Source organism: Rhipicephalus sanguineus, chromosome 1 (assembly GCF_013339695.2).
Source record: "Rhipicephalus sanguineus isolate Rsan-2018 chromosome 1, BIME_Rsan_1.4, whole genome shotgun sequence".
Classification (NCBI taxonomy): Eukaryota; Metazoa; Arthropoda; class Arachnida; order Ixodida; family Ixodidae; genus Rhipicephalus; species Rhipicephalus sanguineus.
In genome coordinates, this window is record NC_051176.1 from 256,317,497 (window position 1) to 256,329,983 (window position 12,487).

Genomic DNA, 12,487 nt, shown 5'->3' on the forward strand with positions numbered 1-12,487 from the left:
ATGTCTCTCTAGCTCCCAGAATCGCGGCATGTTGACGAACTTATTATTGCTCTCTGCATTAGCGACAAAAGAGGGGTTTTCGTCAGTCACGCCGCTCACGAGAGTAATGGTATACCAGTTCTAAATAATAGTCGGTTCGGCAGGCTTTGCGTGCTCGTAGCAGTGGCTATGGCATTCTGCAGCTGAACGCAAGTTCGTGGGTTCGTGTCCTTGGCCTCGGTCACTGCATTTTGATAGCGGCGAAATGAATAAAGAAGAAAAAGGCGATCATTTATGGGGCATTCGGCCCGCGTGAGAGAACTCCACGTGGTCAAAATTAATCCGCAACTATCATCTACGATGTCTCTTACAGCGCATCGTGTCGAGTTTGGGGCGTTAAACTCCATCGGTCAAGTGGTTCGCATGGAGAACAGCGCAGTGGTGTCTTATCGTTAGGGCTCCGTGTTTTCGGTGCTTTTTTTTCTTGAAAATCGACGGGTGTTTATCGGAGTTTATATTTTTGGCGGAGATTCGGCGTTTATCGGAGTCTATTTCTCGTAAATCCCCAATTCTCCAAAGTTCGGAGTTTTGCGTTATTCTCGAAACCCTAAAATCTTAGATCAATTCATATATGAATACTAAAACATCAAAACACACGAAGCACATTTTTTTTTCTAGAAGGTTTTGATGCACAAAAACATATACGCACAAGCGAAATACTTGAACACAAAACACCTGTATTGGTGCGTATAACACCTTATGCTTAAAGCTTATTGTAAAACACGCAAGCACAGTTTGCGAGTTTGCTGTCAGTGATCGAAGCGCGCTTTCAACGCCCTTTCAACGTTAGCGCTAGAAACAGGAAGCGCCAGAAGACGCAGCGCGCAGCGAGAAAGCACTGGCCACTGGACATTGTGAAGTCTCCAAAACGACAGGGGTTCAACAATGTTAAATATTTCATAGCACTGACAGTTCGCAATATCACTCAGAAGCTGGCTCATGTCATCAGTTTCAAGAAGCACTAATTAAAAAAAAATAGGCGCATAGGTTTGGAACACGCAGGGAAGCCCATGCTTGACATTTGGATTCACAATTTGAACACAGTACTAAACGATTCTTTCGAAAACGAACCGTCTCCGATCAACTGGAGTTGAGCACACAGGTTCCTCTCAGATGTCTGTCTCCACTTTTCGGCGACAGCAGCGTAGTATCTGTGAAAGTCTGCGACAGTCGTTAAGCGGTCAGTCTCGTCAAGGAGGTCCAACAGACTTGTGACATCTGATGCGAAGATCTCAGTTGGATCACGCCATTGACTGATGAGTGCGTGCAATCGAACTCCTAGTATGGGATAAACTTGGTGTACCAGGGTACTCTCGGCCTCAAGTTCCTTAATGATTGACAGCACGGCATACGAATTGGTCTTCAGAAACCTCATCTTAACGAGCAAGTCGTGCACAGCTTCAGGCGATGAAATAAGACTTGCACTTCTCAAACTTCGTTCCCTTGGCTTCGTCTCTTCTCAAGAAAGACAAAATGGGCGAAAATGGGCACCGGTAGTCCAAAATATCTTCCAGAGCTTCATAAAAAGAAAACCACCTCGACGGGCATACGGTTTTCAGCGACCTCATTGACATGCCCATGGGCAAGCACACAAGACCAAACTTACGGCGCAGGTCCCGCGATGACTTCAACGGGGCAGGAAAGTGCACAACGAAATCGTGAACTACGTTATATGAGCTCGCCCTGATTCCATCCTCCAGAGCGTTGTTGAGTAGGTAGCATGGATCTTTGAAGTGAAGCACCTTGAATTCGGGGATGGAGAGTTGAAAGCCCTAGTGAAGCTTCTGTATGTAGGAAACTGAGTCGGAGCACAGTACAGTTACGTCGCCTAATATAGTTACGCGCGGTAAACGTTAAATCGGTCAAACCAGATGATGTATCAATGAGCGCTTAGAACTTGCCCTTTCGATAAAGAACGGAACCAGGTCATATTGGCCCTTGAAATCGGAGTTTATCGGATAAATCCGAATTGTCAAAAATTTTACCGGCGAATGTTTATCGGATTTTTTCGGATAAAACCGAAAACGCGCAGCCCTACTTATCGTGGACAAGCTGTACTTTCCTTTCGGGCGGCGAGTTAGTTGAGCAGTTGCGAGCGTCGCACTTGCTTCAAGCGTCATTTCCTGTAGGGCAATGTTAGCGGCTGGTGTGGTTGTAATATCTTACCTTTTGCGCGATGTCATTCGTATGTCGTGGGTGCGCCCCCTCTTCGATCCTGCCGGCTTTGGTCGCATACACACATAGAAGCGTTCTATATGGACGGGCAGCAGAAAAGCCGCTGCATTCGATCCACACTTCAGGGTGAAACCAACGGACAGCACAAACGGGCATAAGTTCATCTTTATTATGGTCAGTTTGGTGTCTTTCGAAAAGGAGCGTATACATCTGGTTAAACACATCTCAAGGTCAACAACGTTTGATATTTAAACAGCGTGGCAGCTACATTTTTCTTGTAGCTAAAGCGGTAACTTTGTATACACCGAAAGGTATACTGAACAGCGACACACGTCAGACAAAAGGAAACATTTCGTGGTAAGCACAGATGACATTGAAGTTCGCAAGGAAAACCATCTTTAACGGTATGCGCATGACGCAGCGCTTGACAACAAAACTGCATCATCATTAAATTAAGCTTACGCACAAAAAATTCACGGAGGGGAAATAAAAAAAAAAGAACTCGTGCGCGCAACTTCCAATGCAGGGAGCAAAATGATATGAGAGAGTGCCACGCACGTGCATTACGTCTACCGAATGGTTTGATAATTATATCGCGAGTTGCTGGCACCATTCAAGTGCTGCGGGCATGGAACCTTCCTGAGCGCAAATTCGAACGAACGGTATATCGGCCGAAAGAACGAATTGAAGTTGTCGTATAATGTGACGTCGTATCTTGAGTGCAGCAATATTTATAGCCTGCATTATCTAAAGGAGGGAAGTTCTCGTTTACTTGTGCGGAAAAAAAAAAATCAACGCATATATACCGTGGTCCAACTTAGCTTGCGTCCTTTTTAGCAATAAGCTCAATGCTTCCGTTATTTAAACACGGGGCTTCTTCAGCGTTGAATTATTGTATGCGACGCATGCCCGTGCGCTATATAACTTTACATTCAAGCTGACTCCATAGCCTTAAATGAAACTCGCACATTCTCTAAGTTTTTAACAGCTCTGAGTGGTGTAAAAAAAAAAAGTTGCATGCTCTCCGCTAATGTGACTCACAAATCGCTCACTTGCATTCTTGCTGGATGTTCTTAGCGGCTGCATGATGCCGGACGAGTAAAGCTTTATTACTTCAGGTGCCACAGTATTGATCGTACATATCTTCTGAAGGTTGTTAAAATGTAATACTGTAATGTATACCCCCTGGTCGATAATAAACCTGTAGAGCAAAGAGTCAGTAGACAAGGAGACGATCAGAAGAATAAATTTTGTAAGTAGCAGCCGTCAGCGATATCACCTTCGGGGCTAGCCTGGCTCGACTGATCAGATCAAGACGCACGGAAGACGCGTGTGACGGATGAAAGTGGCAAGGTGCGTGTGTGCTCGGGTCTAGCATTCTTGCAGCCTGAAGCAACCAAACACGCCTTTATTTGCGAAGTCACAGAATTTTTTGTTTTAGCACTCGATACAGTGTACTTAAAAAGAAAGAACGAAAAAAAAGGTTCTTGCTCGAAGTACTTGTTTTCGGCGAGCCTGCTGCTCTGGTCACGATGTTCAAGAAGTCTTCTCCCCCCCCCCCCCCTAATTGGTTACACATAGCGTTGACACATATTCGCTTACGAACGCCTATTCTCCGAAGGGCCGGTTGACGTATTGCGTTTCTCTCGGGCAATTAGCTGCGAAACACCCAGCACTGAGAACAAAAAGCCATGCGCTCGAATTCATGATAATGGGTGGGTGCATGTTTCAGAGATTAGACTATACCTACTGATTATAAGTAGCGACATGAACTGACTGGAGGACCAGGTTACTCGGGCGTTATTCGAGGTGTTGTGTGGCAAGGGACGTGCTTACGCTTTCAACTCGGGCAGTAGTAGTAGTAGTAGTAGTAGTTAGCATTACGCAGGGTTTATTTTTCTTTCTTTCGGGGGGCCCGTCTAACGCTAGCGCCTTAATAGGAGCGCGAGGAAGTGGAGCTTGGCTTTGCCAGAACGGCGGCGGGGGCGTCCTGTGTCTTCGGAGGGGGTAGCCTCCCTCTTTCTCTCAACCGCGAAGCATCGATGCCGCGAGGTTCGCTCTTCGTGCGTGCTACGCGTGATCAGCCCGGTTCCGACCTGTCGGCGCGCTCACACCTTGAGCGCCGAGTGTTCAGGCCGCGTTCCTCACTCTCTAATCCAAGGAGCGCGAGGCGGCGTCCGCTGCCTGCGCGCCCCTCTCGAGCAGGGTCGTTCGCGAGCTTGTCTGCCGGTGCGCACCGCTTGAGGCAAATAGATGGAAAGGTTCGGGTCGAGTAGTGAAGATGAGAAGGAAAATAGCGGTCGAGAGAGAGAACTATGGTAGAGTTGGTTGTAAAGTATTATAGATGCAAAGTGGAAACGGGGGCGACTTTGCCGCGGCGGAAGCGGCGCCGCCTATTTGCCGTCCTCGTCGGCCGAGTGCTTGGCCAGTGCCAGAAGCACCATGGTCAGCTCTTTCTTGCTGATCTTGCCGTCCTTGTTGAAGTCGCAGCCGCGCAGTATGGCCTCCTGGAACTCCTCCAGGTCTTGCGCGTCGTAGTCCTGCGCACAGAGAGGGACAGCGGCGCACGTAGAGTAATCTTGCTTGAGGAAAACAAGAAAAGAAAAAAAGACTGTGTAGCTGGAGCGGCCTTTGGTATTGCGATTCTCACGCTTAATTAGTAATCGGTTCCCTGCATAAAACTCTTTCAGACCGCATGTTCTCCCTTCAGCGGTATACGAAGACTGGTGTATATGTTATATTACAATCCATGCGATTACATGCATGCCTGCATAATGACAACGGCAACTGGACTGGACACGATGACGGGCCTTTTACCTTCATACTCACCTGCCTCCATCATGACCAGTTTTTAGCCTAGATTACAAATAAATGCACGTTGAAAATAGTGTTTCACCTACTTCCATGAAGCGTCTGTGGTGGAGGTGATTGTTTCTTTTTTTTTAACCCCTGAGCTCTGCCGCGCCTCTAGGTGAAGACAGGTCACCGCCAACTACATCTCCGCGAAGAATACAGCAGCACAGAAATTTGTGTTTAATCTATTTCTACAATCATTGTGGGTAAATGATTGTAGGTAAATGAATTTAACGTATCTGTCGACCAAAAGTGTTTCCTGGAGAGAAAAACATATTGCCCATAAACATCCAGACAACCGTGAAGGTATTACAAAAGATTAAAAATAGTTGAGAAAAAGGTGTTTCTACCGGCCTTCATATAGCGCACAACACAACTAGTAATTTTTTAAAGCCAAATAAATGTGCTGCCGCTATAAAAATCAATACAGCAGTAACCTTACCTTTCACGCACATAAGCTTAAGCAGTTACATAATCACGATCTCACTACAGTTCCAAGATGAACTTTCTAATTTTTTTTCCCCTAAATATACTTCGACACCCGGCGGTCACATGGGCGCACGAATCAAACGACTTACTTTTTTGACGAGTTCCAGGAGGTCCTTAAGAAATCCCTTGAGTTCTTCATTTTCAATCGTGCCGTTCTTGTCCTGCACAAATTTCAGAGTTGATCAGGTGAGAGGAGATTCCCTCGCCAGGCAAGAGCCTGTATATACCTGCGACCATCGCAGTATACAGTATACTGTAGCGTTGTTATCGCAGCGACATATATAGCGCTGCGATAACAACGCTACTCTACGTGTATATATAGCGGCTGTCGATGCTGTGATGGTACCCACCCGTTCTGGTATACGCGTCACTGTAAACGCCGTCCAGTCCGTATGTAGGGCAGTCAAAGCGTCACTTACGAGGTGGAAGGACAGAGGCCGCTCGCACTCCATGACACTACCCGTGCATCCCTTAGAATCCCCAATAAGCGGTCACATTTTGTTATGCCGTATAGTGCTGGAATGAACCTCGCACAAACTTCCTACTTTTGGTGAACTGTTTCATCAAATGGCCGCTAACGCCTGGCTGAAAACGAGTTCAGTTGAACTGCACCGGTTGCCCGCCTCGCGCGATATTCTTTCTGAAATGTGCGATGAACGCGTCAAAGAACTATAGCTTGTATTAAGACAAACACTTACCACATTATGTTGCACTTACCCGATCGTAGAGGGCGAAAACTCGCTCTATGTCCTCCCTTGTTAACTTACTTGCGCCCTGTGGAAAGACAGGGAGAGCGTCACCGTTTTGCTTGTGTATACGCAGGCCGCGCTTCACAGAAATTCCCTAACACTACTCTTTAATGGCGGTACGAAATCTTCTTCAAAATGTTAAACACAGCTTACATAAGCCGCGGTGGTAATTGAGAAGTTTTTTTTTTAATTAGGTGAGCTTCTCGTTCCTGCAGGTGCAGATAGGTGGGTAAGAGCGACTTTAATACCACTGTAACTATATGGTTAGGCCACTTATGCTGTCGGTTTCAGATGTCCACACTGAATTCATATTTATACATATTTATCAATAACCATTTTCTAATTCTAGGGTGCAATTTTGCGAAAGCTTTGCAGAAGCCGCATGTGCGTGAGTCGACGAACTGTGTACTCGTGACGCTTGACATCGACCACGACAGGCCTAGCGGAAGAACCAACAGGTGGGTTTAACGTGACTACTTGTGAAGTTATCTTCCGCGTAATGCTACAGCACGAAATTTACGCACTGACGAGATTTGCGAAACAGGCGATTGGAATGTGTTACAAAAAAATTTCACAGTGCGCGAAGAAACTTCTCTGTTGGAAAGGCAACCTAATCTTTGGTTGAAATACCGGTCAAAAACGAAGGGATCTCAGTAAAACGAGTTAATGGTGTAGTTTAAAAAAAAGAGAAAATAGCACGCAAATTTTCACGAAGAGCAACTTTTTATCGAAATAAAAAAAATTTAGTCCCCTACAATGGTGTCAGATGGTCCTTTTCGCGTGTTATATAGTACAAATAATAAGAAAATATTGTAGCACAAATAAACGTCGCCAATTGTGAAAACAAGGGACAAAGTTAGATAAAAAAGGAGTAAACAAAGTTTGCATACTTTCCTTCGTACTTCTTTCCACCGCACAGTGTCAGATGAAACGCCTAGCAATTTGACCGAAAAATCATAACCGAAGCGAGGCCTGTCTGATTGTTATGCGTTTCTTTTTTTGGTGGCTCAGATGAATAAACAAAGCAAAACAATATACCATACACATTCCATGCAATTTTCGAGCAGCGCTGTTCGAAACTGAGACGGCCTCGGCCAACGGGCTCTTCTGCGCAGCTGCGTTCCGCGGCGCCGGTGCGCTCGCTGGCGCAATATCACTTGCATCGCGCCACATTGCGCCAGACAGCCAGTCGCGGTGACGCGATGGCCGGATGTTTGCTGAGGAGATTGGCTCTCCCTCGAGTCAAAGCAGCGCGTGCTAAGTGATTCCATTGAAATCTGCGACTGCAAAGAGGCGGCTAAAGCTTTCGCGAACAAGTTCAACGTCTTGTGATCTGCTACGCAGCTTTCGAGGCCAGATGCGATTTTTTTTTGCTTCGCATTTGGCGAGACGGTGCCACCGGTGGACGCTTACATCTATACGGTCGCGCACCGTGATTACTGCCTCGTAAAAGGCGTCACTCGTACACAGCTCTTCGAAGCGTGAGCGCGGCACATGCAAAGCGTGCGGTCTCTAGAGCGGCGGTGCAATCAGGACGACGGCTACGCTGACATTCTACTGTGCTTGGCGGAACAGCCGTGTGCAACCCAGCGCCACTCGTCTGTTTGCGGGACTCCTAAGCGCGGGAACCTTTTAAGCAATTAAACAGTGCGCTCGAATACAGAACACGTCTCCACAGAGTGTCCTTCGCACGTGTAACTATCGCCGACCCCCACTGCAGTTTTTCAACTTCGAAATAACTCACTGCTCGGAACTGCTCTAAAATAGTCTCACTGAGAGCTCTTTTAGAGCACTTCAAAACGCTAATATTTGCCTCTACCGGAAAGCGCCGTTATCGGGACACAGGGTAAACGCCATAGATCAGGTCAGAATATTATATTATACTTCCCGTTGAAACTATAGGTGTGCTTTTATTCGGTGGGAAACGTACGATTATCAGCGTTGAAGTGAGCGTCACATTTGCGATAAAATTTTTTCTTGCTCAAATCACCGCGCCGTCGAGACGTCATCGTGTGAAACCGGAAATATTTGGATACCTTAATGGATATGTCGGTTTTTACGTGAAGGAAACGCATACACAGTATGCTATATATTTCTTCTTTAAAAAAAAAAAAATATTAGGTCAGGGTTTGTGAAAACATGTCACGTCAAGGTCAGTTCACCCATTCAAAACCTATAATCGCCTTTTGGAAGGACAAGTTCTCGATGCGTCTTGCTCTTGATTTAACGTTGTAATAATTTTCTTGTCTGACACGATGGTGGCGCACTGTTCTTTCAAGTGTACAGGAGTGTACTACACTGGCCCATATCTTTGTCGATGTTGAGGGGCTGCTCTGGACAGTTTTTGATTGCGTAATGCCGATGTTACCGCGCGAGAAAAATAATATTCCGGCTAGCGTATTTTGTATTCGTGCTCGCATTTGTGCAGACTCAAAGAAGCGACTTGCAACAGCTCTCGAGTTACGGTGCACGATTAAGGTTTGCGCCACAGGACAAAACAGCACACGTACAACACACGAAACGGTGCATCGGTGCGCTTTTGGTGCAGCAAGTGCATGGTGCCCTGCCGCTCGGAAATCACTGCGGGCGAACGGGCCTATAAGTTTGGAGAGTTACCGAAGTGGAGAAAGAGAGCGCTTTAAAGTGCGACGCCGTCTGATGTAGCGTGCTGTGCACGTTTTTCGTTCCGAACACGAAGGCAGGTGGCAGTTCATAAACGTGTATTCGTATATAACAATGGGGAGTTCTCGGATTACAAGTCCGCGCACTCACAGCCATGTTGAAAACAGATTGATGAACTCATTTCGTTGAGATACTTATCGATCTTGTTGGTTTCAGGGTCGGTCGGCAAATCCTCGCGCAGCCTGCAGCCTACATTCGCTCAGCATTGGATTCATAAGAAAACTCGGTTTTTCTACTTCAAGAGAAAGAAGTTTTGATTATTGTGTGTGGTCAGCTGCGACTCGCGTTGCATGCCTGTATTCGGCAGCGAACCATTTACTCCGTGATCACACTGTATTACGCATTTAAACCATGCACTGCATTTTGAACATACAGCGCTTAGGAAAAAAAAAAGAAAAGAAAGCTGCGGTGAAAGTGCATTCATTATCTTAACAGTAAATTGTGTTCTCTCTTTCATCGTAACCTTGCGAGGGTATATACGATGCCAACAAATAGCTGCGCTTCGGTGCGCCTGGTGCTGTCATAGGGAACAACCAACTACACTCAGGCCAAGTCGATCGACGCTGCCATCGCAATGTAGTCACGCATTAACTCATGCCTGTGCGAGATGCGGGAACAGGCGCAAGACTGGTGAACAATGCAAGCACACTGTCCTCTTACTGTGCTGCTATATTTTTTATGGCGCTAGGATCTAGCGACACTACGACATGTTTCTCAAGGAGCACACCGGAATTCGGCCCCAGCCAACTGGAAGATGAGCGTTGAATAGAATGTTGTGAAACCCAAATAAGAAATGAAAACTAATACAAAAAGGAGGCAATAGTTAAAAGTTGCATGGATACAGGTGATATCGGATCACAACTTTAGTAAGGATAAGGGCCAATCAATTGTCAGGATAATTAAAATTAATTGCTTAATTTCATTAAAATAGCAGACTGTTTTCTTGTGGGTATGTGCCATCTTGATGGCACATACCCACTAAGGAACAGTCTTCTTTCATTTGTCAGTTGACTCACTGGGGTGAACGACGGTAAACAAGCCGGTCAGTGTGTCGCGTGTGTGTGTGTACACTGAAGCTACGCAAGTCGACCACCAAAAGTTAACCTAAAGTCTAACCAAGTGAACCAAAGCTCACCAAACGCTAGGGGCTAGCGCCAATAAAGACACTTAAATGGAACTTTAAGGTCGCCTAAAGTTCTTTTTTATGCTACAACGCTTCGGCGCGCATAACGTACAAACGATATCGGTGACATTTCCTTATATGATTGGCTTAAAGCTATCTATTCTTATTTTTACCAACGTATGGACAATATAAGTCCACGAGGTACTTACTGCATTAGATACCTTATTCTCGAATGTCGCTGGCGATTCCATCCTATATTTCGCTCTCTTAACGTTTGTCTACGAAAGGCGAACAGCGTGAACATTAAGTAAATCCAAGGTGATGACGCATATCTCTCGGGCGTCACGTAAAGCTCACTTTTCATATACGCCAGTTCTGTGCGCCAGAGCAAACAGAAAAATATGAAGTTGCTTTTGTTTTTCATTCACCGGAACCTCCTCGACCACGCGGAATGAAGACGGTCTCTGACGCGCCAAAGGCACCAAAGGGTCGAAAGCCCTTCTCGCACATATGGTGTAGCAATCCAATACTGACGCAACATCTTCTATATTGCGCCAGGCCTGCGTGTTTTGAACCGTGACGTCGCGTGCGTGGGCCGGATTCAAAGCGGAACGCCGCCAATCGGTACTCTTTTTTTTTGGCGAATTCTAATCAAGTGACGTCATGTCAACTGATGCGCAAGCCCAAAAGCGGTCGAGTAAGTGTTGCCTAGCGGTCTGATTTGAACAATGTCCTGGCAGGAGCGCTGATATAGAAATGCAACGGGCCTAAACCAATAATTGATTTGGCGGCCGAACTTAGCTTTCTTCATCACAAGCGGGAGCGAGATACTCACACAGGCCGTGTTTATTATTACTTTTTTTCTTGTTCGCAGCCCAAAGTCCAGCACGACTTGACAGCGCCTTTTGAGTGCTTCGGAGTTAATTTAGTCGGGCAGCAAAGACGAGGTCGACTATTTGCAGCCAGCCTCCTTCGCGGGGTAAATGATTGCCGTTGCTTTAGAAAAGAAGGTATTATATTGAATGTATTGCTGGCATCGAACTTGGCTTTTATTTCGAATAAGTGCACATGCCCACATATGTATATAGGTGTGTACAAGACTGTTATACTTATTTGCTACAATATAGTCGTGGCATACGCGAGGATTCAACTACTTTTAGTGATAGGTGTATGTGTAACTCCAGAAGATCATCCGCGTGATGTGAGGCTTCGATCTGCATTATACTCAGAGTACCGTGCGGATGCACTGCGAGAGAATTGCTTCGATCGCGCAAAACCAGCACCTTCGCAACACGAAGTGTGGGATCCAGCTAAGCGGTACCCGTTAAGGCCACGGTACAGGCGGCGTCGGCCTCGCTGAGTGGACGGACGCCGTGTGTGGTCGCGACTGAGAGCTGGCAAGCGAACTGGGCGGCGCGAGAGCAGGCGCGCTCTACTCTACGGCAGGCGGCGGTGAGGCACGCGGTGCTGTCGGGCAGCTGCAGCACGTACAGACGAGGACAGTCCACTATGTGTTGGCGCTACGGAGATCACACTCATATCAGGCATGCCCACGGCACTCCCGTGGTGGTACGTACCGCTGTCGCATCAGTTAGCTGTGCAGGGCAACAAATGTATAGGGCGGGTCAGAAAGCGTGGCAGAGGAGATCGAACGCCCTGTCGGGCAAGAAAAACAAAAGAAGTAGGCTGCTATCGAACTCTCGGGGGCCGCGAGCGGCCCCGTTGATTTAAGAGTGGCCCCGCTGGCCAGGCAGTTGCCGTTGACAAGGATGAAGGTGAGCAAACATTGCCTCGTGGATGGGTGAGCCTTGGTGAGCGTGTGGCAGTCTGCATTTTCTATAGGCTTAGGAAAAACCATCGTTATAATTTCACTGTAATAATACTGAGCCCACAAAGGAGAGAAGTATATATATCACGAGAATATGAGCGGGATGCAACGGCGGGGTTGCGGAATCAACCACTCTTGACGCTACAAGTTTGGCTGTCTCCAGCTCTCGCACCAATCGGTGCGGCAGGTTATGAGCAGAAATAAACGTAAGCACTTACTTTCAAAATTTTGCGTATGATCGGGATGAGTTGCGAAAAAAAAAATTAGCCAAGACCCTTTCTGAATCAAGTGTTTTGTAAACGGTCTCGACCTATGAGCGTGGTTAATCACCTTCTTGAGTTGCTCCCTACTTCGCTTTACAATGTTTTTACGCTTGTGTTTCCACTCTAGCCTTAACCACAATAATGTCCTATAACCATAATAATTTAACGCCTACCGTGGTACGGTAGGCGTGATTAACAGTTAAATCGGCATACTCGTGCTTGGTGCTTGGTAATCATTTCTGCATGTCTGTGAAAAAAAAGGAAAAGACAACCCTGTCAAGGAAAG

The 12,487-nt window shown here is 46.6% G+C and overlaps 1 protein-coding gene and 1 long non-coding RNA gene across 3 annotated transcripts in view; one reads left to right on the plus strand and one right to left on the minus strand.

Annotated features, from left to right (window-relative positions):
* Window positions 1–12,487, plus strand: part of LOC119378516 (uncharacterized) — a 40,521-nt gene that overhangs the window by 1,887 nt on the left and 26,147 nt on the right. Inside the window, exon 2 of the long non-coding RNA XR_005181011.2 lies at window positions 6,673–6,763. This is a non-coding gene — a long non-coding RNA (uncharacterized LOC119378516). The remainder of the gene's footprint in view (window positions 1–6,672; window positions 6,764–12,487) is intronic.
* Window positions 2,362–12,487, minus strand: part of LOC119378497 (calbindin-32) — a 194,508-nt gene continuing 184,382 nt past the window's right edge. Inside the window, exons 9-12 of one of the 2 annotated variants that reach the window (XM_037647614.2) lie at window positions 11,688–11,705; window positions 6,274–6,330; window positions 5,646–5,717; window positions 2,362–4,754 (exon numbers count right to left, since the gene is read on the minus strand). In XM_037647614.2, the coding sequence (XP_037503542.1) occupies window positions 4,608–4,754; window positions 5,646–5,717; window positions 6,274–6,330; window positions 11,688–11,705 (294 nt within the window). In that variant the 3' untranslated portion in view covers window positions 2,362–4,607. The remainder of the gene's footprint in view (window positions 4,755–5,645; window positions 5,718–6,273; window positions 6,331–11,687; window positions 11,706–12,487) is intronic. The other variant, XM_037647620.2, reaches the window with a different exon arrangement.